The following is a 25,827-nucleotide window of genomic DNA, read 5'->3' as shown; positions in this document are numbered from 1 at the left end:
CTCAAACCGCTACCATATTGACAGTCAAACTTTGCTTCTCAGCAAGTCAAATCCAAATAAAGTTGTTGGATCTGGGGACGCTTCATGAAAGGACTCGTTGGGATGTTTTATCCAACAAGTCCTGTTTTATACAACAGTTACCATAGTAACAGTCACACTGCACTTCTCAGCAAATCAAAACCTAATAAAGCTGTATGACCTGACCACTTGTCGGATGACACACATTGACGAAAAGCCTCCAAGAGCTGATGTTTTTCTCGAGCCCTAGTATTGCATAAATGCACATGTAACATCTTGATGGAATGGGGCATTTCCACCAGCCATAGAATACACCAATCACGACACCAGCTTTGCAGCGCTCTGGACACGCCTCCTTGTATTGTATTGATGGGTGGGGCTGTCACCTTCATAACCATTGGACACTTTTGAAGGGCTGGTCGGGGCTGATACAGACTGCTGGCTGAGACGGCGGAGAGCTAGAGGTTTTGCCGATTCCTATATTTGAAAAAAAAATGTTTAGAAAACGATCAATATCTTGAATTGTATCCATCACAAAAATGGTCAGTTTAATTTGGCTGAACATAGATCTAAGACATTTGACATCAAGTGAATGAAATAAAACTTTGTAAATAGAAGTACATATTTTTGTGGCCATTTATTGTATGTTATTGGTCCATTATCGTAGTATTTTTCAATAATGTATAAAGTGAATAATGTTAAGGATGATGACGATGATGATTATGATGATGAAGATGATGGTGGTGGTGATAATGATGGTGATGATGATAATTTAATAATGTGCATGTGTGATGTGATGTGTCTTATACAATACGTAACTGGAAATTTGAATGCATGCAAATCATATAAATCATGCGTTAAATCAGTCAAACAGAATTTTTATTGTCCCAATAGATATGACATGAGCAATGTTTCCTGTATATATTCATTCTACTTACCACAGGTTTATGGACTTGATAGTACCACCAGAAGGCCATTAAGCAAAAGAAGACAATCGAAAGCTGATGGATAAATAGTAGAATGGAAAATAAAAGATGAGGGAAAAGAAGATTATTATTACATTCATGATGTTAATAGCGATTTCTTATATCTATTTTATGGTGTAGGGTTTGTATGGTTTCATTCCTTCATTCCCCTTGTTTGTGGTAATTGTTTTCAAACAAAATACTTATATCTTTACTATGTATATCATATTTTAAAAAATATTTTATGGGGAAGATAACTCGACAAATTTGTATTTTTAGTTCTTATAACTCCCTTTTATTAAAGGCCAATTCTGCACAAATCCTAGAATAGTGCAATAATGGCCCTAATGAGTGGAATATTTCTTATTGTTGAAGGGTGAACACATGCACACATATTTATATGAAAGAATTAAAATCAAATTAATATTTACCATCTCAAATACAAATGTCTGACCCCTATATTCAACATAGGCGGCGGAAGCGGGGGGACGGGAGGGACATATCCCCCCTAAATTCTAGGTGGGGGAGACGGTCCCCCCTTTAATTTTTTTTTGATAACCTTTTTTTTTTTTGCTTGTCAAAAATTTTTGGTTTTTTTTAGCAACTCCTAAAATTCAGGTTGATAACCTTTTTTGGGGGCGCTTGTCAAATTTTTTACCTGTGTCCATCCCAAAAATTCAGGTGGACACCCCCTAAATTTTTTGGGTCAGCCGCCAATGATATTCAGGATTTGGTGTGATGATGCCATGATTGCCATCACTGACAGCTACATGTTAATGAGGTATGGCCAATTCCGCACAAATCCTAGAAAAGTGCAATAATGGCCCTTACGAGTGGAATATTTCTCCTTGTATTCCCATGAAATAAAGCCATCCAATATAATGATCATTATCACCATTGCCCCTAAATATTGATTGAGTAAATTATCTTACTTGTCACACTCAGTTAATTGGGCACCACTTAAAAAAACATACAGTAGATCAATTGTTTGGTCTTAGAAATGCATCTTACATGTAGCTCTATATGACATCATGTAGTATCGTTGCGCATCGCATTGCTCATTGCGCGTGTTGTATATTTCAAAATACACAATTTCTGTCCATCATTAAAACACCATATATAGGAAGTAATTAGTATATTTTATAATTCAAAAGTTATCAATAGATAGGCACGACACACTATGTTGATGTTAAAGGGGAAGTTCACCCTGACAAAAAGTTTATTCTAAAAATAGCACAAAAATAATGAAATATTGATGAAGGTTTCAGGAAATCCAATAAAGTTTAAGAAAGTTATTAGAATTTAGGTTCATGATTTGTGATGTCAGATACAAGCAGCTGCCCAATATGCTAGTTAACATAAAATGCATAAACTTAATTTTCTTAATGGTTCATGATGACTAAACGATTTCGTATTTTAGGAGCAGGTGTGAAATACTTTATTTGTTGATATATCAAAAGTACAATAAAACACTTTTTGAATATTTTCAGAACATTAAATTTCATTGATTTTATTTAATTTATGACACAAATGAAGTTGCATGCATGTAATGCCACAAATACGAGAAAAAAATGAATAACATTTTAAATCTTTGATGGGTTTTCCTCAAACCTTCACCAATACATATTACTATTTTTCTGATATTTTTACAATAAACTTTATTTCAGGATGAACTTCTCCCCTTTTACAGAATATTCATTACCTGTATTGTTAACCACATTAGGATGTTTAGAATGAGAGTTTTTGAGAACACATCTTGCCCATGCTTGATGCATATCATCAGCTCTATCAAACTGTATGCACTGTAAATTAAACAAAGAAGAAAACATTTCACAAAACAATAGATCTTGATGGTCAGGCCCCAAGTCATATCTCAGATCTCTTGAAATTATAATCCTGATCTCATGACCATTACCTTCCTGGCTCACAAGATACACTCACACGGCAACTTCACGCAAGACTAATGAAACTAGGAGATCCTTTCTAATAGTAATATAAGCCCCACAACTATGGAACAAACTTCCCTCATCATTAGAAATTCAACAACTTCACATTTCAAATTAAAAACTTTCAATTCCAATAGTATGTACATCATCTGGGAAGCTCTTGCAGTGCCAATATAGAATCCTACATAAAATATATCATGTATGCTGATCATGTTACCAAATATATTCTCACTATTTTGTTGAAAATGAAACACCCACTGAAGAACAGATCATGACGGCGCAAGCACTAATACGCGTTCCATGCGCTGATGAGCGATAAGGAACAGTAGGTCAGTCAGCGCAGCAGGGTTATCTTGATTCAGATAAAAAAGGATGAACTACGGGTACTAGAACTAGATTGTCAGGATCTATTGCTCTAAGTAGGATACAAAACAAATAAACCAGGTAATCCTTTACATCATGCAAAACACAAATATACAGAAGTTTAAACATTTGATAAGTATACACCAATTCCATCTGTGTTCTAGGTTATGAGGAATGGTAGCTATGTGATAATTGGCATAAAACTGATTAAAAGATTTTGGATAATTTTTTTTTCAATCAAATACACTCACAGCTACCAAGAATTCATACAGCATTTCCATTTATTTGAATGTAGGATAACAGAGCCCTGTTGATTGCATGCCTTGCTAAAGAGCATCAATCTCGTTTTCTTACGTTATTACATAAAATCCTAATTTTTCATTATTTCATATTTGTGTGAATAATGTGTTTCCTTACAATGAAATAAGTTGCAGCAATAGATATCTAATGCATTAAATCAGTTGTCAATTTAATTTTTATAGTTCTTGGAGGAAAAAAAATTAATAAACCTAATTCCATATGGGTCATTCCACGGGGTTGGGGCAACAGCACTTTTTTGTGTTCCTTATGAATTGTTAGCTTTATCCTGAAAATGTGTTTGGTGTTTTGATGTTGCAATGTGGTTTTGTTGGAAGGCAGTTATGTAAGCAATTACTTGATGCAGAAATAAAAATGTTGACCTGCAAGTATTATTGATGGTGAGACTTTAAATGATGATGTCCAGACTCTTTTTTGGGGTACCAAGTGTGACATCAAAAATGGTCATTTTCAGTTGAAGATATCTAATCAAAAGATAAACTTAGTCAAATTCAAATGGCCATAATTGATAAAGCAACATTTGTTTAATAACAAAACAGTAATGGGATAGCAAATGAAAAGAGACTTCATATCATAAATCATTCCTACAACTCGGCATACCACCGTTACATGCGATGTCCACGTTTGTTTTTTTCTGTAACGGCGGTAATGTGGTAAATATCTAAAAATCAGAAATCATTCTTTCCAAAGTTATGTGTCAAAAATAAAGGCCAGGCAGTAAGCAACTTTTCATCAAAAGATTAGCTTTGAAAACCTACGGTAATGTCATGTAAATTAAGAGAGAGTCGCCGATGTTTTGGGCGATGTCCGGGTCAAATTTGTAACGGTGGATCACATTTCATCGCGTATGTAAGAAGGAGACACCGGAGAAGAGACCGTCGTTGTATCAGACGGACGGGATGTTAGCCGCGATCCACATGCACATGAACAGCCACGATATCGGGCGTTTTGAAGCATCGCAGTTGGGAATCTTCCTGCAATGTCCGTGAAACGGTGGATTGGATCTCCACGATGTTTTCCCTTTCAAAGCGACGTAAGTACGGAGATTTATCCCGATACTCGTATTTTGAAATGAGTTAAATCTTATCTTTAAAATGTGGAACTATATTACCATGCAGAAAGTGTTTTTAAGTTTGAAAAATCTCGCTAATTTTCCATTATCTTTCACTTCGGTCCCACATGTAGCTTCTTGTGTAAGTAAAATATGTAAATTAAGACATCGCCGTGTTTGTTTCCAGATTTGCTGAATGGTTTCAAAGAAAATGTTTTTATTACTGTGATTCCGTGCAAACATATTTTGAATGGTAGCTGACATGATTCAATCGTAATTTAGTTGATTTTTTACACCGAAATATGTTGATTCAATAGGCCAGTGGATACTCAATCAGAAACAGCTCTTTCACTGATGATCATGACGATCACGATGACATCTCAATTTGGTACAAAATTTCTCCTTGTTTAAATTGGCTCCTACTGATTCTAGGAAATATGGGTATCAAAGACCTGAGGATCAAATTTGAATTTGCAAAAAAATGAGAATTTAGAACCAGTGGCAGCGCCACGGGGGAGGCAGACCCCCCCCCCCCCCAAAAAAAAAAAAATTTATTTTTTTTTTCTGCTCGTCAGCTGATCCCAGCCCGAAAGGAGGGGGGGGGGGCAAAATAATAATTTTTCTGTTACTACCCCCCTACACATAGTAGATGTGCTTTGTGTATGATGAAGCATGGGAGTAATTCAATTACTAGTAATTCGTAGCTGTAGGCCTAACCTTCCCAAAACTTCTCATCTTGTTGAATGTTGGTATACTTTTCTGCACTTATTCTTTTTCCCTCATTTCTTTCTCTGTTTTTTCAATTGTATTTTTTTTATTTCTATATATTCAATTGTTAGGGACTTTTTCAATCGTATTTTAATTTCTATTTATTCAATTGTTAGGAGAGGGGGTGGGTATTTGTTTTATCAGAAAGCAAAAGCCTGTGTGATTGTTTTCAATGTGATTTTTTTTTATTGCAATATAACGACATTTTAAAAACATGTACAAGTGAACAAAAGAAAATGTGACACAATCAAGTTTGTTTCACAAGAGTTTATTTGCTGTATCAAAAGGTAAATTGCAGATTTGAATTCCATTAATTCATTTAATTCCAATAAAACATGAATATATTATGTAATTGCTTGAACAATTAAACTTCAGAGATGAAAATTAAATAGGATGGTCATACAGAACTAAATGGAATTGTCAAGAACCACCCTTGATTATAATGCAGAATAAAATTAGATTAAATTCATCCATTGAGAAACGAAATTGTAGTAAAGATAATTTATGAAAAGGTACAGGTAATGGGCAAGTAATTGTATTGTCAAAACAAAGTAGAACACAAAAACAAATACAAAAATCCTTGTATAAAACATAACTTTATATTTAATTTATGAAATGATGAATTCTATTTGCTATGAAAAATACAAAGTGAGGGTTCTTGTGTATTTTGCAAGAACAGATCAGATTCCTTGTCATTGCCCTAGTAATCCACCCCCCCCCCCCCTTACTTTAATGAGAAAATGTCAAGACATGTACATGAGTAAATGATTTCATATAATATAAAATATCGTGGAAACAATCCAGCAAGTTTCGTTGATTAAAATGTAATAATTTGAATTGTGTAAAAAAAAATAGTCAAACTTCCAAATACTATTTTTCTCAAATAACTACAGGTAGCCTCTGTTGAAGGTTAAAATGTATATCTTCAGTACATGAAGTGTCAATCTGGTGACCTGTACTCCTGGCCTGATGGCGAGGCACAATTCTACCTCTCTCCATTTTGTGACATTGACAGAATCCTCTTCCAAACTGACACAGTTGTCATTGGGTCACCGATCTTCTTGAAGTTCATAAACTTGTAACCTGAATGCAGAGAGAAATATTGCATGTTATTTCTAATAGTCAAGTTTAGTGTACAGTGTTAGTGTAATACATTTTTTACATTTGCCAGTAAGAAGTTTACCATATAGTTTTTAACTAAAGGAAAAGATTGTACTTTGCAGTTTTATACTTGAACATTTATTAGAATAGCTTAGTAGAAATAGTACATTTTACTTTCTCATTCACAATTCTATGTTAAAACAACAGGTGTAATTTTTTTTATTCAATTTGTCCACTAAGTACTTTACAATTGTCCTTTTGGCATGCTGGAACTTAATGTTTTATCCAATGCATCTATTCCAGTGATGACATGATTATATTTTAATTAAAGTCACTTAGAACTACATTTACCATGTAACTGAGGTAAAACAAATTAGAGTAAACAAATTGAACAAGTTATATGTGTAAGGTATTAATGCAGTGTCCATGAATTGCATGCCAACTTTGTCTTGTTTTGTCTTGAAAAACCATAGCTTAGAAGAACTAAACTAGTACCTTTTCCCTACATCTTTTTCACCCGAGTATTGTATCAAAGGTATCAAAATTATAATCGTGTACATGTATGAATAAAAAAAAAATTTACCTGTTCATTGATATGCATTTCAGAAGCTTGCCTGTAGATGTTGTATTTCTACACTTGAGTAAGATGAGTTAACTCGCATTTAGTGTGTTGATAAGTAGAATGTTAAGTCATACTATTCAATATGACCATTACAAGGACATGATGTCCATGTAACGGTGGTATGTACATTTGAAAGTGATATCTTGAAGGAGATATTTTAAAGTAATAAAAGATTTGGAGATCATAAGCTAGCACTCTTGTTTTTTTTTCCCTTTAGACAGAAACATATGTTTCCAGAGATAGACAGAAGTGGAACCTTGAGGATTACCGTAGTATTATTTTAAATATAATTTATCAATAATTTTGTACATTTTTCCTTGTTTAAACTCTAATTTAAATTGCTTTTATTTGCAAAGAATTTGACATGAAAAATGTTTTTCTTTGGTATAATAAATTGATCTTGTGCAAATATTCTAAGGCATAAAGTGGAATTTGGTGTGTATTGGCCATTAATGGACCTTAACTTAACAATGCTTCAAAGTATACCTCTGTTACTGAGACATGATGTCCATGTAACGGTGGTATGTACATTTGAAAGTAATATCTTGAAGGAGATATTTTAAAGTAAAAAGATTTGGAGATCATAAGATAGCACTGTTTCGTTTTTTCCCCTTTAGACAGAAACATAAATGTTTCCACAGATAGACGGAAGTGGAAACTTGAGGATTACCGTAGTATGATTTTAAATATAATTTGTTAATAATTTTGTACATTTTTCCTTTTTTAAACTCTAATTTAATTTGCTTTTATTTGCAAAGAATTTGACATGAAAAATGTTTTTCTTTAGTATAATCAATTGATCTTGTGCAAATATTCTAAGGCACAAAGTGGAATTTGGTGTGTAATGGCCATTAATGGACCTTAACTTAACAATGCTTCAAAGTATACCTCTGTTACTGAGACATGATGTCCATGTAACGGTGGTAACACCAAACATAGAAGGTTAGGCCAGAAAGAGTAATTGAGTTTTTCCAAAGAGAATATTCCATTCTGTTGAGGCATGACTTCTCTCAACTATTTAGTTCTACATGCCATCATAAATTCAATTTTCTAGACTGGTGAGAAAAAAGAATGACACAGAACATGGCACTGGTATACACACAGAGCATCAAGTTCCATTTATTGATGCTAAATCTATCAAAATATATATGCCATGTTGGAAAGTGTGGAATAAAGTGACTAATAATGTAGTTAGCAACATATTTATCAAGAGTAATGGAGATCAACCCCTTTATTTTGACAGTGGGAGAGCATAGTCTTAGCAAGGATGATAAATGATGTCCATGTAACGGTGGTATTTTGTCAAATCTTGTTTCTCAGTTTACTCCAATATGCAGGGTGGTATCAAATGCCTGTAAGTGGATTTAGTTGAAGGATTGTCCCATGAAACATATAAGAAATAAAACATTTCATTTATTACATTTCTATTTTTTGACCCTGATGTCACAATTTTTGCCCCAACCCCATGGAATGACCCATATAATAAAATACAAAAGAACGAGTGGGAATGTGACATCATCAGCCCACCTTATGAATATTCATGACGACTGTATTCAAAAAATATTTCTCAACTTTAAAATTCAATAACTTTGTTATTTGTTATCAGATTTTGATGAAATTTTCGGCATTTTGCTCAGTGAATTCTACTCTATTTATTAAGCTATAAATACTTTCAGCCTGGACCATCCCTTTAAGTAATGTCAGAAACAGTCTTTATACTTACAGGAAGACCCATAGGTGTGTGCCTGCCCGTTTGCAGTATGGATCAGTGACATAGGTATAATATTGCCTGAAGAGGAAATCATGAGAGATAAATGCATCAGAATGAAAAACTTAATCTCAATAGAATCTGAATTTTCTACCATTAAAGTATGATAAATCCTTAAATACACTTCATACCTATTTTACGTAAAAAAAAAATTCACTTTAGTAGAACTATGTAAGCACTCTACAATAACACAGCGTAATAGCCATGGTATCTGCAGAGCAAGTAATCAGAAGCATGTCATGTATAATATATAGAGAAATTATAGATAATTAACTTTGACCTCTTACTTTAATGTTGGAGAAAATACTGCATAAATGAATATCAAATGTATATGACCTTTGAACTCTTGCCTGATTTCGAACTGGGAAGCGTTTCAAGAAAGGACTTGTCCGACGTTTTGTCCAAAAAATCCTGTTTTATCCAAAAGTTACCATAATAAAAGCAGTGCCTCTCAGCTAACCAAATTCTATGAAAGATGTCAGTTCTGACAACTTGTTGAACAAAAATGTTGATAAAATGCTCCCCAGGACAGGATGTACATACATAGCCAATTGACCTGGCCTTGACTTTTCCTCCGTTTTTTTTTTCCAAGTGACAAATGCACCAGTAAATGTCCAACATGGTAAAACTATTGATTTCTCAACGGATCATATCTGCTGTGTACGTGGGTGTGTCCTACTGACATTTTCACAATGGAAATCAAACATCACATGACCACACGTTTAGGTGAAGGTGTGTTCCAATGACCATAACTTGACCGCTTACCTTATCGTTGGAGCTGTGGATGTAACAACGATGAATATCCTGATGATGCCAAGCCAATGGTCAGCAGGAAATTTGTAAATGTGCTTCAAGAAAAATGTGTTCAGCTCGACCAGCTGCAGAAAGAAGAATATAAACAACCGTCATTAGATATATACATGCTATTTAATAAGTAGTGCAGCGGGAGGTACTTCCTAGAAGCACTTCAAGAAAATTAAAGTTAGTTTAACCAACAAAAAGAAGGATATAAATTATCATCATGCTAAATAGTATAGCTGGGTATTTTCTAGAAGTGCTTATTAAATAATTCTTCCTTAAGGAGCAGGTGTGAGATAATTTGTTGATATAGCAGAGATATAGTAAAAATCATTTTCACTTCTTTTTTTAATGGCATTTTATTGATTTTTGTAATTCAATATACACGGGAAGCTGCTCACAAATACAAAAATTAAAATTCTTATAACTTTTTCAATCTTTGATGGAATTTCAATCAAACCTCCACCAATATTTTTTTATTATTTTTACTGTTATTTTTACAATAGACTTTTTGTTAGGGCTAAATTCCCCTTTAACCTAATTTCTTGATATAAAAAATTAAATTATTTATTGAGAACAAATGACAATATGACCATTGCACTTTTTCAGAGCTGCCAACCTGCAACAAGGCAAAAGCGATTTTGTGTCTCGCCCACTTATGAAAATAACCAGAAATATTGTGATTTGCAAGGACACGAAACAGAATTGTATCGAAACTTCATTGTGAAATGACTGGGATAGAATAACACTTGTCAATAGAGCCTTGCATGTAAACTTTAACGTTGACCTGAAAATGACCTTTGACCTAACCATGAGACCTCGGACTGCAGCATAAAACAAGTCGCGGAAGTACATCTACCATCCAAGTTTTGTTAAAAAGTGACTTACGGTTGCGGAGTTGGGTGTCATAAGAGAGTATTGCATGTAAACTTTAACATTGACCTGAAAATGGCCTTTGACCTAACCATGTGCCCTACGACTGCAGCATCACATGCAGGTCCTCCAAGTCCATCTACCATCCAAATTTGGTTGAAAAGTGACTTACGGCTGCAGAGTTAGGTGTCATAAGAGAGTCTTGCATGTAAACTTTAACATTGACCTTACCATGTGCAGAGCTGCCAAGTTGTATTTTGCATTTTCAGTATTCCTATCCCCCAAAATCAGTATTTTGACAAAAAATCCGTATTTTTACCGTGTGAGATAAATATGCATGCATAATGGCAAAGTTCGAACACTTACTTTTGCGCCCCACACGAGACCAAAAGCTTCAGTCTCTGTATTTTGGTTGTTCCGCTGAACTGCGTTGGCTCACTCACTAATACATAGACTGAAGAGCTTGGAGGCCTGTACGTACAGACAACGTATTAGCAGTAACGTTAGACCTAACATTCGACGGAAACTTGATTTTCCGATCGCTTTTTTGTACATAAAATGTCACATTATGAAAGAGAAATTGCATCCATATTTACGGGAAAATGTATGAAATTTAGAAATATCGTACCTTAGACCGCGGTTCTTCGATTCCTTTTGTTGGTCAACGTTAGTTGCCATCTTGAATGACGTCATCATCATTACAGACGTATTTACCAGTCGCTATATATCGTGATTTGAGCCGCTGCTTTGCGCTTGTAATCTACGAGAGTGCGCTTGGAACTTGTCACCCGCATTGATTCGCTAGGATATCGAGAATTCTAATCGGAAAGCCTTGATGAAAGCACAACTCATTGAACGTAGAGGGCAGCAACACACGGCTGCCATTTTTTCATCTCCGCCCGAAAGCTCCCGGATGCTTAGTGGGGCGAACAATAACTTTTCTTCTCTAATTTGTTTTTTCCCGTATTTTATCATAAAAAAGCGTACTGCCGTATTTTAAATTGATTTCCGTATGAAATACGGAAAAATCGTACTACTGTATAAGCTGTTATTTTCGCAGGGTTTTCTGATCGGCCGCGAATTTAACAACACACAAAACTATTGACACATTTCTTAGTCAGTCCAAACAGCAAAGATTTGCTATTGAAAACATCCTGCGTAGTTAAAATGGAGATATGCACCTCTATATGTACAAAAAATAAGGCTTAGAAAGTACAGTTAGTGATTCAAAAAGTTAGCTAGAATTTCACTTTTTTTAATGTCTCGAACAAAATCAGAGCCTAAATTATTTTCTAACATTATTTTATCAATATTTATACACTCACTGTAATAATAAAATGTATTTTCCATGAAATAATTTGATTTTATTGTCATCTGATTGACTCTATACACACGTATTGGTAGCTATTTGCATACTCATTAATATTCATAAGTCACATGACCAGAATTTTGAGGGTGAAGATTCTGTTCACAAAATTCCACAATTTTGCACTTTTACCAACTTTTTGAAAAATTAATCAAACAAAACACAAATTCCAAAGATTGCTTAACCCTATTAGATCCTGTGGCATGATGATTTTTTAGATCTAAAGGTTAAAAAAGTGAAATTTAAGCCACCTTTTCCATAATTTCTGTTTTTACAGGGACATATTTATGTACAAAAGACATATCAGCATGATGATTTTGAGTAGTAAAGATTTGCACATGATTTGCACTGGATTTACTTCTTTGAAATGCTGTGAAAATGATTCGTACATCATTCCAATCACGAATTTAATAACCCGCGAAAATGTTGGGTCACCCGCGATTTGCGAAAAATTCTGTACGCGAAAATATCAGCTTTTACAGTACTTGGCAGCTCTGCATGTGACCTCCGACTGCAGCATAACATACAGGTCCCCTGTCCCCAAGTCCATCTACCATCCAAGTTTGGTTGAAAAGCAACTTACAGTTGTGGAGTTATGTGTCATTAGGTTTATGACGGACGGACCACAGACGACGGACGGACGAAATTAGGATCCTTAAGTCTCAGCAGACACTTACCTGTGCAACGCATTCAATGATAAAGACAGCCAATACCCGCTTGAGAGAAGTATGAGGTTCCAACCAGCGAATGGGTGTCCAACTGCCATGATAAGAAAATTCAATTTGATGGGGTTAAATTATTAAATTATTAATATTAGAATTATCTTAGCAGGGGCCCATAACACAAAGCTTAGCAATGATCGTAGTACATTATTAAATGATTGATTACACCAACTACGATGTACAATCAATCATGAAAATAAAGCGTACAATTAATTGCTAACTTTTGTGTTACAAGACCCTGGACTAACCACATGGTGAACTATAAACCTCTCACATGAGATATCGAGTCAAGGTGCAATATGATCAAAGGGGGGAAGCTCTCTACCCTCCCACACAAAGTACAAAATGATACTGTGTCAAACCTAAGTTATGTGATAATCTGATCATGATCTTGTGATTTTTTTAATAAAAGCAATTGTTTGTCATTGGGTAAGTGACATTATTTGCATATTAACACAAATGTAGTGTGCAAACAGGGATTACTTTTCCCAATAGGATACCTGCACTGCACAAAGAAAGAATGTTTTACTTGACAAAATACAAATTATGAAAATGATGTATGCAACATTTATATGGTGGGTAATAAAATGTTTTTGAGTACTTTATACTTCCACTACTTCAGTATGGCTCCCATGATCATGTGCTCAAGAATTCACAGAATTCCTTTCTACCAGAAATCCATTCACTACACCCGAGAGTGGCAAATGTAGATAACCGCATTGCAAAAGGACATGCATACTGCAGTGGTATTTGAACCCTAGACCTTGTGGATCAAAGTCTGGAGACTTATCCACTGAGCCACAACACTTTTACGATAAACACCAAATCTTTTAAAATATCTTTTCTTTCTGATGACCATATATTTTGCGTTTGACCTTTTACACAATCAAACTCTATATTAACAGCATGAAATAAATTAAAATATTAGATAGCCAAGACAGATAGCCAAGCGCGATTGGTCAATTGCGCGTCACGTGATATGATCAAAATCTGTGTATTTTCCCAGCCGGTCCACCTTCGATGAATATATTGACCAACTGGTCCGTGAATATATTTTTCTACGTGTATGGCGCCCTCTTGTGGGTTAGATGTTACCAACTAAACGGAAATAAAATATGTGGGACTGAAGTATCTGAACTGGACTCTAACTTAGGGCTAGGCCTAAAACAAACTTGATTTGATTAGAAAAGGGCCATTCACTGCATTAGAGTAGTAGTAGACTAAAGTTACATCTAGATCTATACCAGTTCCATCAATCACTCTGACTATCGTAAACAACAGGCTGCACGCATCGTTAGGCCATTTTTATCTTCATCATTAAAGGCTATCTAATATAACAGATATTGACTGATGGGATGTGTAAAAAAAACATTCTTTGGACCGCCTAAAGGATTAATATTTTCCCTCGTGATCATATTTTCCCTCAGCGCTGCGCGCTTCGGGAAAATATAACCCCTCGGGAAAATACAAATCCGGCGGTCCAAAGAATGTGTATATTACACACCCTATTAGTCAATATCTGTATATTATTGACCGTTTCCTTCTATCTCAACTGTCCATTGCAGTACTCTACCAATTGATACAACAACATCTGAAGTCCCTGTCACATAGTTCCATGCAGGTTGCCCGCAGGTCGCCTGCATTGATAGTATCTCATATGTATCTCACACACAGTAGCCTGTGGGAGCGCAAGGAAGTATGATGTGCACGCAGAAAAGTTTTGAACATGTTCAAAGTTTTGTTGCGAGAGTTGCAAGTGATTGCCCCCAACTCATCCACAAGTCTTGCATGGAACATTGTGACAGGACCTTTACCAGCTCACTCACCTCGCTGGTGTAAACTGGAGAACAGCTCTCTTGATCTTTCCAGAGGTAGAAGGAATGTTTCTAGGAGGTACATGTAAAAGATAAGAACACAACATGATTTGTAATCATAATAATATTTCTTCATTAATTTCATTGAGTTTCTTTTCAACAAATAAACAAATACAAAACATATACAGTGGTGCTAGAAAGTTAGTGAACCCTAATAAGTATTAACATTACTAAATTTGAGGTACAAATATTATGAATTCGTTCAAATAATTGTCCAAATTATAAATGACATTTGGGCTAACCCCAATTAGCATTTTGCTATTGTGTTAGCTCCAATTACTACTTTTTAATTTGTTTATACTGTTTCATGTACTTCCATATTCACTGCAATTATAATGTATCAACTATTCAATTAAAATTCGTAATTTCTTTGTATTGTCCTATTCGTCCCTATTTGCAAGTTTGTTTTTTTTTGTTTTTTTTTGCAGCAGGATAACAATAGTTTTTAATAGGTGAATGAGGAAACAACTGGTACTTCATAAATGTGATGTCTAAAGGCCACTGCACACCTTACGACCCGACTGGCTTGCGACTGAGTGAGGCGAGATGAATCACAAGGTAGTCATAAGCCTTGACACTGCACACCTTACAATCCGACTACCATGCGCTTTTTGCATTTTACCATAGCAACTGAGAATATGACGCTTACTACAGCGTATGCGCATTGTATATCATAGTACGCGTTGTGCAACTCTCCTGTCTGATTGGTTGAAAGTTGAATTGAGCTTGCAATCCAGTCATAAAGATTTGACATGTCAAATCCTTACGACTTTCCTTGCGACTTGTCTCTGACCGGTCTGCGACTCTCAAGCTGACAAGAGCTATGACATCACATCTCCCCTCACTCAGTCGCAAGCCAGTCGTTGACCAGTCGGTCGTAGGGTGTGCGGTGGCCTTAAAGGTCAAGTCCATCTCAGAAAATTGTTGATTTAAATCAATAGGGAAAAATCAGACAAGCACAATGCTGAAAATTTCATCAAAATCGGATGTAAAATAAGAAAGTTATGACATTTCAAAGTTTCGCTTATTTTCAACAGAATAGTGATATGAACGAGCCAGTTACATCCAAATGAGAGAGTCGCTGATGTTACTATTTCTTTTGTTTTTTTATTGTTTGAATTATACAATATTTCAATTTTTACGAATTCGATGATTAGGACCTCATTGCCTGAAGCACAAAATGTTAAAATAATGGAATTCCACGTGTTCAGGGAGGAATGAAACTTCATTTCACATGACAATGACGAGAAAATAAAAATATTTCATATTTCATATAATAAAATACAAAAGACATAGTGAGTGAGTGATGTCATGTAACTGGCTCGTTCATATAACTATTTTGTTGAAAATACGCGAAACTTTAAAATGCCATAACTTTCTTATTTTACATCCGATTTTGATGAAATTTTCAGTGTTATGCTTGTTGAATTTTTCTCTTTTTATTCAAATCAAGTTTTTGTTGGGGTGGACTTCTCCTTTAAGTTAATCCAGGTTTAACTAAACCATGGCTATAAGAACACCACCCGGGTCCCGTAAAACAAAGGTTAGCTATTGATCGTAAGCTTGATTTTTACGATTGATTGTACATCATAGTCAATGCAATCAATTGCAGAAAAGTGTTCTACGATCATTGCTAAGGTTTGCATTGCAGGCTCCAGGTGTGAATATCTCACTTGATGCTCTCCCATCTGAATTCGGTCATCTCTAGTCTCCTGCAGAGTTTCATCCCGACCCAGATACCGAGGCCGTTACACACCAGGATGTCCAAGATGATGGCATCCCACCAACACTCTGCAAAGTTGGGTAGCAGGTGGGTGAAGAAGAGCTGTGTGTGTGTGTGGTGTGTGTGTGTTGGGAAGACAACAGAAGTAGAATTTATTTAAAGCAGGTTAAATCTCTTTTAAAGTCACTGTATTAGATGGGTTACAATAAACAAGTGGAATGCCTCTCACTGTCTCACCTGCATCACGCAATTCAATATAGCAGCAGTGCTGACTTTGAAAACTACTATAAAATAATGATTCACAAAAAACACCATTCATATAATAATGCAATACTACGTTCATCGACATTTGACCTTGATAATGTGACTTAAAACTTGTTAGTGATACTTGATTACCCCTATATCCATGTTTTATACACTATATCTATAAACTTTAAAAGTTATGACAGCAATCTAATAATTACCTCTAAAAAGGTCAATGACCTTAAATGACCTTTGACTTTGGTCATGTGATCTGGAACTTGCATGAGATGTTAAGTGATACTTGATGACTCTTATGTCCAAGTTTTATGAACTAGTCCAATATACTTACAGATATATGATGGTAATTCAACAAATACCCCCAACATGGCCAAAGGCCATTGACCTTTGACCGTGGTCATGTGACCTGAAACTCGCACAAGATGTTCAGTGATACTTGGTTACTCTTATGTAAACGTTTTATGAACTAGACCAATACACTTAAAGAGATATGATGGTAATTCAACAAATACCCCCCCCCCCAACATGGCCAAAGTTCATTGACCTTAAATGACCTTTGACCTTGGTCATGTGACCTGAAACTCGGATGGGATGTTCAAAGATACTTGATTATTCTTATGTCCAAGTTTCATGAATCAGATCCACACTCCAAAAATTCTTTTTGCCCAATTGACCGTGAGCATGTATGTTCATGCACTCATTTAATGTGTGCGGCTGTTTCCAATGGTGATGTCATCGAAAAATGGAGCTAACTCTCTGTTCTCAAAACGGAAAACATTCACCTCTTCTTTCCTTTCAACCAATCACATCTAAGGAAAACAATCATGAAGAAATACCTAAAGCAAACCTTTATGAACATTACCGATAAACTTATTTAGGCCGGCTTTTTAGGAAGAAAAACTCTCATTATAAGGCGAATTTGAGGCAATGTTTTGGAATAAATAGTGTATTTTGATGAAAAAATGCAGAATTTGGGGGAAAATATCACAACTTTCTAACCATAAATTTTGGATGAAATGTTTATTTCATAGTATACGAATGAGGATCACTATTACCATATCATAACACAAAAACGTTTCTACCCATTTTTTTCTCTGATATCCAGTGATCATCGGATTTGGAAGAATTTAGAGCGAAATACTCATTTCATCCTCCCAGTCACGGGCCACTATTCATCATTTTCTGATAGCAATATCAGGCCCAAAGAATAATCTTTAAAAAAATACAACACAACAACAAAAAAAGAGTGAAAATGTGAAATGTAAATGACACAAATGCTAATCGAAGGTAATCATAAGTTCACATTAATCAATATTTATTTTATTTCACAATGTTTCTTGGGGTTAATGCTTGAATCCAGTATTCTGAGTAGCTAAATTTGAATTCCAGCAATATGCCATCCAATGCACTGCCAGGTTCGTCGACAATGCAAACCCAGTCCCGCATCGAAGGACGGGGAACAGTTTCTCCTGCTTTTACTTCAATGTAATTGCAATGTTGCTTGGCTAAAATAAACGTTAAGTAATATTTTTACTGAGTGATTTTCAACTGACTGGAGTTATTGAAGTCCATTAAATAGCCAGATATATTTTCTAAAAAAACTTATGGGGACATTGTATTGGGGGTATTCTGTTTCAAGGGGTGTCATTTCCAAAATTTTTGTTTTAATCATCCTTTCTTTTACAAATATAAACAAGTAACAACTATTCAATTAGCATAATTTGGTAAATGCTGGCTTAATTGGGCTCATTTTACTTTTTAAAACCTTGCTTTGAAAGAATGATTAATTTAATTATAGGGCTACGGTACAGGGGCCTTTATTATTATAACAGATCTCGACATTATATAAGAAAATTCTAACTAATCCAGCATTTTAGTTTGTTGATTTGTTGATGCAAAAACACTCCTTTCTCATCTATTTAACTGTGGTGGTACAGGATATATTTTTTATGATCACATTCTCAAATTTATGAAAATAGGCTTGTACAAATATAACGATAAAAATGAATTGTTTTTATCATGGCTGATGGCTGGTGATTACCACAAATTCACCAATTGTGTACTCAAAATCCTCAAATTTCTCTTTAAGAATATGCGAAAAAGCCCCAATATCTCGATGGCTTGTTTCCCTTTCAGAGTTTCTTCAAAAATTTGCACGTGTCCTGCCCCCCCCAAAAAAAAAATAGTTTCTGTGTACATCCATGGTTCTTATTCTGAAGGTTCTGCAGTTGAAAGAGATCGTTTCTTTTAACTTATTCAAATTTTAGCTCAAGATGGTGATCCTATTTGGGGGGGGGGGGATGACGGTTCAGTCTCTAGATTGAGCCAACATAGCTGATCATTTATAAGGATCAATTTAGTAAGAGTGTGTTTGTGTTTTATGAAGTTCAACTAAAATATGTTGTAAATATTTTTGACATATGGGCCTATATCACAGTTAACAATGAAATCTGAAGACTTTTGCTTCATTTGCAAAAATTCAACCCTTGGCCTTGACTGATGATTAAAAGATATAGCTCTCACCTCTGTGATCTCCCAAGTGACACTGATGATCCAACACAGGACATAGCTTCTCATGAGAAGGGCCTTGATCACCCAACCTCCAAAATGACTAAGAGAATACCAGTCAAAATGACCCCACAATCGCTCTGAAGTGACATCAGAACAGTTCACAGCATACTCCTGTATGGATTAAAGATACAGAGTTAGACATTGTTTCTCTTGAGAAGGGTCTTGATAATCCAATCTCCAAAACCTCAAAATGACTATGAGAATACATGTACTAGTCAAGATGACCCACACAATTGCTCTGTAGTAACATCCGAAAACATTTCACAGCATATTCCTGAATATGGATTAAAGATATACATGTATGGTTAAAAACATGTATGCATGTGGCTTCTCATCAGAAGGGCCTTGATCACCTAAACTAAAAATTGACTACAATAGAGAATACCAGTAAAAATGACCCCAAAATTGATCTGAAGTGACATCGCAACAGTTCACTGCATTCTCATGTAGAGATTAGATATTAAGTTAAAGTTGATTTGTGAGAGTAAATATTGGGAAGATTGTCTTTACTTTAACCTAAAAAGTTCAGTCGTTTCACATTTTCTGTGACAATTCCATTGGCGCAAAATTATTATTAAATTAATTTTTGAAAACGACTACAGACCTGAATACCTTTGATTGATATATAGTTCACACAGAATGTAACAGTATGTAATATTAATAAGTGTTACATATCCCATAGCGAAAATATACATGTCCCAGTATCCCACTGACCTTCTGACATTAATCTTCTACAGGGGATGGAATATAATTCAATAGCGCACAGGTCACAAGTTTAAATTACACACCCTTATACTCATACAACAAAGGCGTGGCCAAGAGGGGGAGGGAAATGGGAGAATACTCTACATGTGTATCTCAACTATGGAAAATCATTGCTGTGACAAATCTACTACCCTATGGGGCATTTAATGAAAGTTGTCAGCAATGGTCAGTGCTGCCAATTTCAGTGAAATCCTTGGTTTTGATTGGCTCAGAAGTTCTGGGCCCGTCTTGCACAGTTGATCCGATCAATAGTAACTCTATCGAAATCAATCAGTGTCATAAATTTTTCTACAGGAAATTTGCAAAATGTCCATTTAAAGAAAGGAGAACACAAAAAATTGTCAAGATATCGAGGAAATTAAAAATATACATCGTATCTAGACATTTTTTTTCAAAACATGCATTAGATTATATGTTGACTTTGCTGGCTTTCCATAGTTGCGATCATTGTCAGATGAGTCCATGGCCTCTGACTGTTACTATGATAAACTGTCAGGGAAAGTCAACTTGTCAGTGCAGACACCTTTCATGAAATGGTCCCCAGGTATAAATGTTAATAGCCACCATTCATTTCATGAATCACAATATCAACAAACCTGCCAACCTTCTACAACCAAAAATAGTATTCTTAGAAGGAAAAAAAAGAGTCTTTTTGACAAACAAAAAGAGTATTTCTAAAAAAATTGTCTTAACATATCAATTGCCAGCCTATTGTAGAAAGATCAGTGAAAAACATGTGAAATGACTCTTCTGGTGCTCGTAAGAATTTACTTATCTTTTCATGCAACAAGTAATAGCGAATGCACAAATCAGACTCTAAAATCACATCCATGTATCGAATTTGACATAATCCATTAAAAAAACTTTAATATGCAAACCTGCCTTTTCTGGTGTGTTATATTCTTGGAGATCAGGAAATATCCATTGAAGGATTTTCATCACGTCCTGATAACTTTGGAACAGGAAAAAGATGAGTACTAGGAGATACATGACAGTGATCCCTGTAAATAAAATGAGAAAAAGAGAATTATAGATTTACATAGACTAAATAAAACCACTATTTGAGAATTAACATAGGAATGTCAAATCACGGAGTATTTTTAACAATTACTTGTTTGGAAATTATGCAATTTGAATATACAAATCACTACTACAGGTGAATAATTTTTTCTAGGGCTAATTTTCACAATTGACTATTAAAGAGAAATTCCAGTAGTTGCAGTAAACGCTGATTTCATGAGAAAGTCTTTAAAACCATGTCAGTATATCGAGGATCTACATCTGGTACAGTTACATAAACTGAACTTTGTGAAAATCTTGAAATCTACGCTGAAAAACGTTCACACTGAAGATCACCAACACAGATAGGTACACGTGGGACAGTGACCAAATCTGCGCTTATTTTGCTTATTTCTCAGCAATTACACAATTTCTCCCAGAATCCTTTGGCACATATTTTTTATTCATACAAACAGACACTTGGGTGGTCATTATATTAGATTCTGTAAAAAGTCATTTTGAGATCGTTACAAAACTGGAATTTATCTTTAAATCTGCAATATTGGATAAGCTTTAACATCACAGTGAATAGGGAATTTAGGGGTCACTTTTTTATTTTCCACTGCTCTTTTGAGCATTTAGGGAAAAAATTATCCCGAGCCCCCTGGAATTTTTTTTCTCCCTGCACTACCGTTTTAATACTTGCAAATAGCTTTGGATGATCATTGCGCATAATTTTGGATTGCCTTTATGATGTAATATCAATTGTGCTTCATGATCATGGTAGATGCTCTTATCAGAATACTTACTTGTTGAGCACCCAGCAACTGATATCCCAAACAATATTTCACGTTTTCAAATATTTCACAAAGTGTGTATTAAAAAAATGGAATACGTCTGTCACTAGACCGCATCTCTCTTACTTATACTACACCATATTCAACACTAAAGCATACATTGTAACAATGTATTACAATGCATAGAGAAATGTAATGCAATATTTTAACGTAACGATGAAGTAGTTTGCAATTAACTAAAAATAGAATTCAAATACAGCTAGCACATACCGAAAAACACTCTCCATATTGCAGGATGTGGTCTGGTAAAAGGACCTGCATGAACAAACCAAAAATAACTGTGAGGCATACAAGTACATGTGCATATCTATGATCAATTTCCTTGCACTGCAGATTTCACCTGCAAAAATCAAGTACATTCATATAACGTGAGTCCCCTCCTTTCCCCCCCAAAAAAAAAAAAAAAATTTAATTCAGTGCAAGTTTTTGTTACTATGATCATAAATTTGCTTCATAAGCTGTAAATGAATAGAAAAATATGCTTCTTTTCTTTCATTTGAAGCCCATCTCAATCTTCATAATGCACGCATGACGGTGTTAGAACAATGAAAAGCGGTGTCAACAAATTCTTCGCAAGTGTATAATTTAAATATCCATCATTTCTTCTTTCAGATGAGAAAATGCATGGTCGAGAAAAAGTTGTGTGAAAACATGCTTTATTTCTACCTATTCAAGGGATTGTTGAAAAACAAGCCTATCGTTTTCCAAAGCAGCAGACAATAGCTAAAGTCAATGCTGTCCAGGCAGGGTAAAGAAAACCTTGTGTTGTTAACATTTATTTCAAAATTAGCTACATGTATGACAATCAACGTGCAAACGCTTACCATTAGGAAAAGCTAGAACGCTGATAATGAGGAAGTAAAAGGCAGCATGACACAGTCCTCTCCATATATTCTGCTCAAATCCATCAGAAGTACTGTTATCAAAGAAAAAAGCTGGAAGGTAAATACATATCGTCACTCTTAAAAAAGTACAATAGAATGCCTGACAGTCCCATCCGCATTACACAATTAATATAAAACAGCAATGTCGACTTTGAAGAATTGATATCAATTCTTCAAAGTCGACATTGCTGTTTTATTTGATAAAAAGTATATATTTCACTTATATTGCCTCTATTACATGTATCACATCAGTAGATCGTGTGTTCATTCTATAGGAGGGCATGTAATACAGATTTTTAAAGAATACATCATGGATAAAGAGTTTGTATAAGCACAAGAGCAAAAAAGAGACATTTGGGGGGTATTTCATAGTCCATCAAAGGAAAAGTTGTTCACATACTTTTTATGTGACATCACACATCCCTGGGGCCGTATTCTGAAAATTGTCTTTAGAGAAAAATTCTCGTATCTTTAGAGTTACAATAAAATCTGTATTCCGAAAATTCTTGTATCTTTTCTTCTAAATTTTCTTGTAACTTTCGCTGAGGGCATATGTCATTTATCAAAATTGTTTTGACTAGACCTGAACCCGCCCAGTTTCCGAAAGGAAATGGCTTTTAAACAAATATCCATCCTCAATCGTCGAATCATGTGCCAGAGCTCGCAGTGGAAGTAGTGAGACAATCATTTAGCATGTTGACATCATAGAACTGATTTGGAAGAGTCAAAATATTTCGCCACCACAACAAGAATTGGCCATAAACTTAGCGTATCGCGAGTGGTCAGTTTCAAAAGAAGGGTGCAAATGAGCAAATGTAAAACAGTCGTATTCGTTGTTTGCCAATATATATACACGAATTGAATCAGAGTTATTGATCGAAACATGGGAATCTGATCTGCTGAATTTTCTGCTTAAATGAGACGAAAACTAGGTTAAACTGATAAATATTTTTGCAGATATGATGCTTAGAAAATTAGGTGGTCGATAAGGGGTAGTTCCAACCATACAAGAAAATTTACAACAGGTAGGGGGCTATTGCAACCTTTTGTTGCATGCGATATTTGTCCGTCTGCAATAATAATTTCATGCTGTATCCTGCAAGAACATATATGCTTTACAAAAGGAGACATTCCAAAGACATTATAACGATCGGTAGACTTTTCAGCAATCAAAAATTGGTGTTGGAGACGATCTTTTCAGAGAAAATATATTTTTGAGAAGAGCCACGTGTATTTTGAGCACAGAAGTGCTAAAATGTCCCGCTTCAACCACTGAACTAAAAATATGTATTTCTAGTTCAGTGGTTAAAGCGGGACATTTTAGCACTTTTTAATCTAGCACCGCTCATGATTTTGCCACCCTCTATACGCGTCACGTGACTAGGTTGCATTAACAATGGATCAAACATGGCGATGTCAACAAATGTGAGTAAACTCTCTTCTACCTTTACTCTTCATCGCATTTCTGCGATGTTTTTTAACCATAAGTATCCATTTTTTGCCAAACGTTGCCAACGGATATATTTACCCATGTACCAGTAGAAGATAACGGCCAATATGGGAGATAATATGGGAGACAATCTCCCAATAACATATTGGAGATTTGCTTCGCAAAAGGACAAAAGAAACAACACCAACAAAAGCATGATTTTTTCCACCCAAAATTTTGTCTGAGGTCAGAAGCCCATTTGTTTTGTGTGTGATCGACAACAAAAATCCTTATCAAAACAAAGTAGACGGTGAATTTTTAAAGTAGACAGTGAAAAGTGGTAATTTTTCATGAGGAATCTGCTTATCACATTTTTATTTGCCGCCAAGGTAATCCTTTTGCCGCAAATGTAAACAAAGGAAATTGGTCTCCAAAACTGGAGACTGTCTCTGAAATTGGATACCCAAATTCTTTACAAAAGGCTCTGATATTGGAGATAATCTCCCACATTGGAGACAGTTTCCAATATTTATATTGGCCGTGCGCCTCTACTGTGTACATAGCCTGGGGGGTTTGGGGAGTGAAAGTCATATACTGTACGTATGGTCACTCCCCACTAATGCCTGGTACTCCTACCTATATTTCCCCACATAGTACGGGTACGAAACCAGAAACTTTCGCCCCCGAGAATTCTACTTTCCCGCTAAAAGATCTAGCCCTAAAACATGTACACGCGATTTGCGTGCTGTCGCCAAGCGGAAGACAAAGAAATCAACATGGCGACGTTGTAAGCTCTTCCCAATAACAAATCTCTCGTTGTTTTAATAATGAATTCTTCTTTAAAAATGAAATCAATATCGCAGAAATGTTGGAAATGAAGTTGGACCCATGTACATGTTTTAGGGCTAGATCTTTTAGAGGGAAAGTAGAATTCTCGGGGGCGAAAGTTTCTGGTTTTGTACCCGTAATCCGTATGTGGGGAAACTACCAGGCGTTAGTGGGGAGTGACCATATGACTTTCAATCCCCAAAACGCCCCAGGCTATGTGTACAGGGGCCTGTTGCAGAAAGAGTTGCAATCAATCACAACTCTAAAAACCATGCGCAATTTGATTTTCAATCAATCAACAGCGCGCATTTGGGACTTGCGATTGATTTTTTTTACTTAAACTTTAAACGCAACTCTATCAATCATATGCAACGGGCCCCAGAACAGAAGTGTTATTGTTAACCTCAGACTCAGTCGAGTCTCAGATTCTAAACATAACTAGCAGTTGCCTTTTCCTTCGGTATGTGGGACCCTATAGACCCAAACGCCAGGCGTTAGGGAGTAAAGGTACGATAGTACTATGATTTTTACTCCCAGACGCCTCCAGGCCAGGCTACGGCCACGGGCCAGACTGATGCTTGGTCGGACCTTAATACGAGTCCCGATCCCGGGCCAGCTCCCCGCTAAACGCGAATACCGAACCGTACCAGCGCCCGATCAAGCAGCTGGTTGCACACAGCAGTGCAGCGACACACCTACCCAGTAAATGCAAAGTAAAACGTCCCGATCACGGCCACAGAAAGAAGAGTAAGAGTGTGTGGTTTGTAGAAGAATGCAAGTGTGATGTCCTCCACTTCTTGCTCATTGATGAGACGGAAGTGATCACTAACTTCAGAACTAGAGCGTTTATGTCCCTTTTTCGCCATTTTCACTCGTAAAATCGTGACTCCGGTACCGTAGCATTGATAGAAATCGGCGGCCGGCAGCATGTGCAGCGCATGTGACGTGCACACGCAC

The 25,827-nt window shown here is 35.7% G+C and overlaps 1 protein-coding gene and 2 long non-coding RNA genes across 3 annotated transcripts; 1 reads left to right on the top strand and 2 right to left on the bottom strand.

The window, feature by feature from the left end:
- Window positions 1-264: 264 nt before the first annotated feature.
- LOC121416005 (phosphatidylserine synthase 1-like) lies at window positions 265-25,812 on the bottom strand. The gene is made up of 13 exons (XM_041609437.1): window positions 25,570-25,812; window positions 22,554-22,645; window positions 21,940-21,984; window positions 20,756-20,874; window positions 19,061-19,219; window positions 16,227-16,378; window positions 14,506-14,565; window positions 12,635-12,716; window positions 9,686-9,798; window positions 8,876-8,941; window positions 2,686-2,785; window positions 957-1,019; window positions 265-495 (listed from the first exon to the last, which is right to left on the bottom strand). The coding sequence occupies exons 1-13, from the start codon at window positions 25,797-25,799 to the stop codon at window positions 337-339; spliced, it is 1,440 nt and encodes a 479-aa protein (XP_041465371.1). The 5' UTR covers window positions 25,800-25,812; the 3' UTR covers window positions 265-336.
- On the top strand, window positions 4,401-8,205 carry LOC121416015. The gene is made up of 2 exons (XR_005970086.1): window positions 4,401-4,643; window positions 6,323-8,205. It is a non-coding gene; the product is annotated as an uncharacterized LOC121416015 (long non-coding RNA).
- Window positions 6,328-8,619, bottom strand: LOC121416021. Its single transcript, XR_005970089.1, has 2 exons — window positions 7,114-8,619; window positions 6,328-6,512 (listed from the first exon to the last, which is right to left on the bottom strand). It is a non-coding gene; the product is annotated as an uncharacterized LOC121416021 (long non-coding RNA).
- Window positions 25,813-25,827: the final 15 nt, after the last annotated feature.

The sequence above is a fragment of the Lytechinus variegatus genome, chromosome 1, assembly GCF_018143015.1.
Source record: "Lytechinus variegatus isolate NC3 chromosome 1, Lvar_3.0, whole genome shotgun sequence".
NCBI classification, from domain to species: Eukaryota; Metazoa; Echinodermata; class Echinoidea; order Temnopleuroida; family Toxopneustidae; genus Lytechinus; species Lytechinus variegatus.
Note: the sequence above shows the minus strand (reverse complement) of the source record. Positions and strands in the feature narration are given on the sequence as shown.

Excerpts from the sequence above, each read along its gene's own strand:
- LOC121416005 (XM_041609437.1), bottom strand. The coding sequence starts at position 25,799 with ATGCTGCCGGCCGCCGATTTCTATCAATGCTACGGTACCGGAGTCACG. Across the intron at positions 19,220-20,755 it reads AATATAACACACCAGAAAAG|GAGTATGCTGTGAACTGTTC; the intron begins GCAGGTTTGCAT and ends TAATCCATACAG. Across the intron at positions 16,379-19,060 it reads TCACTTGGGAGATCACAGAG|CTCTTCTTCACCCACCTGCT; the intron begins GTGAGAGCTATA and ends ACACACACACAG.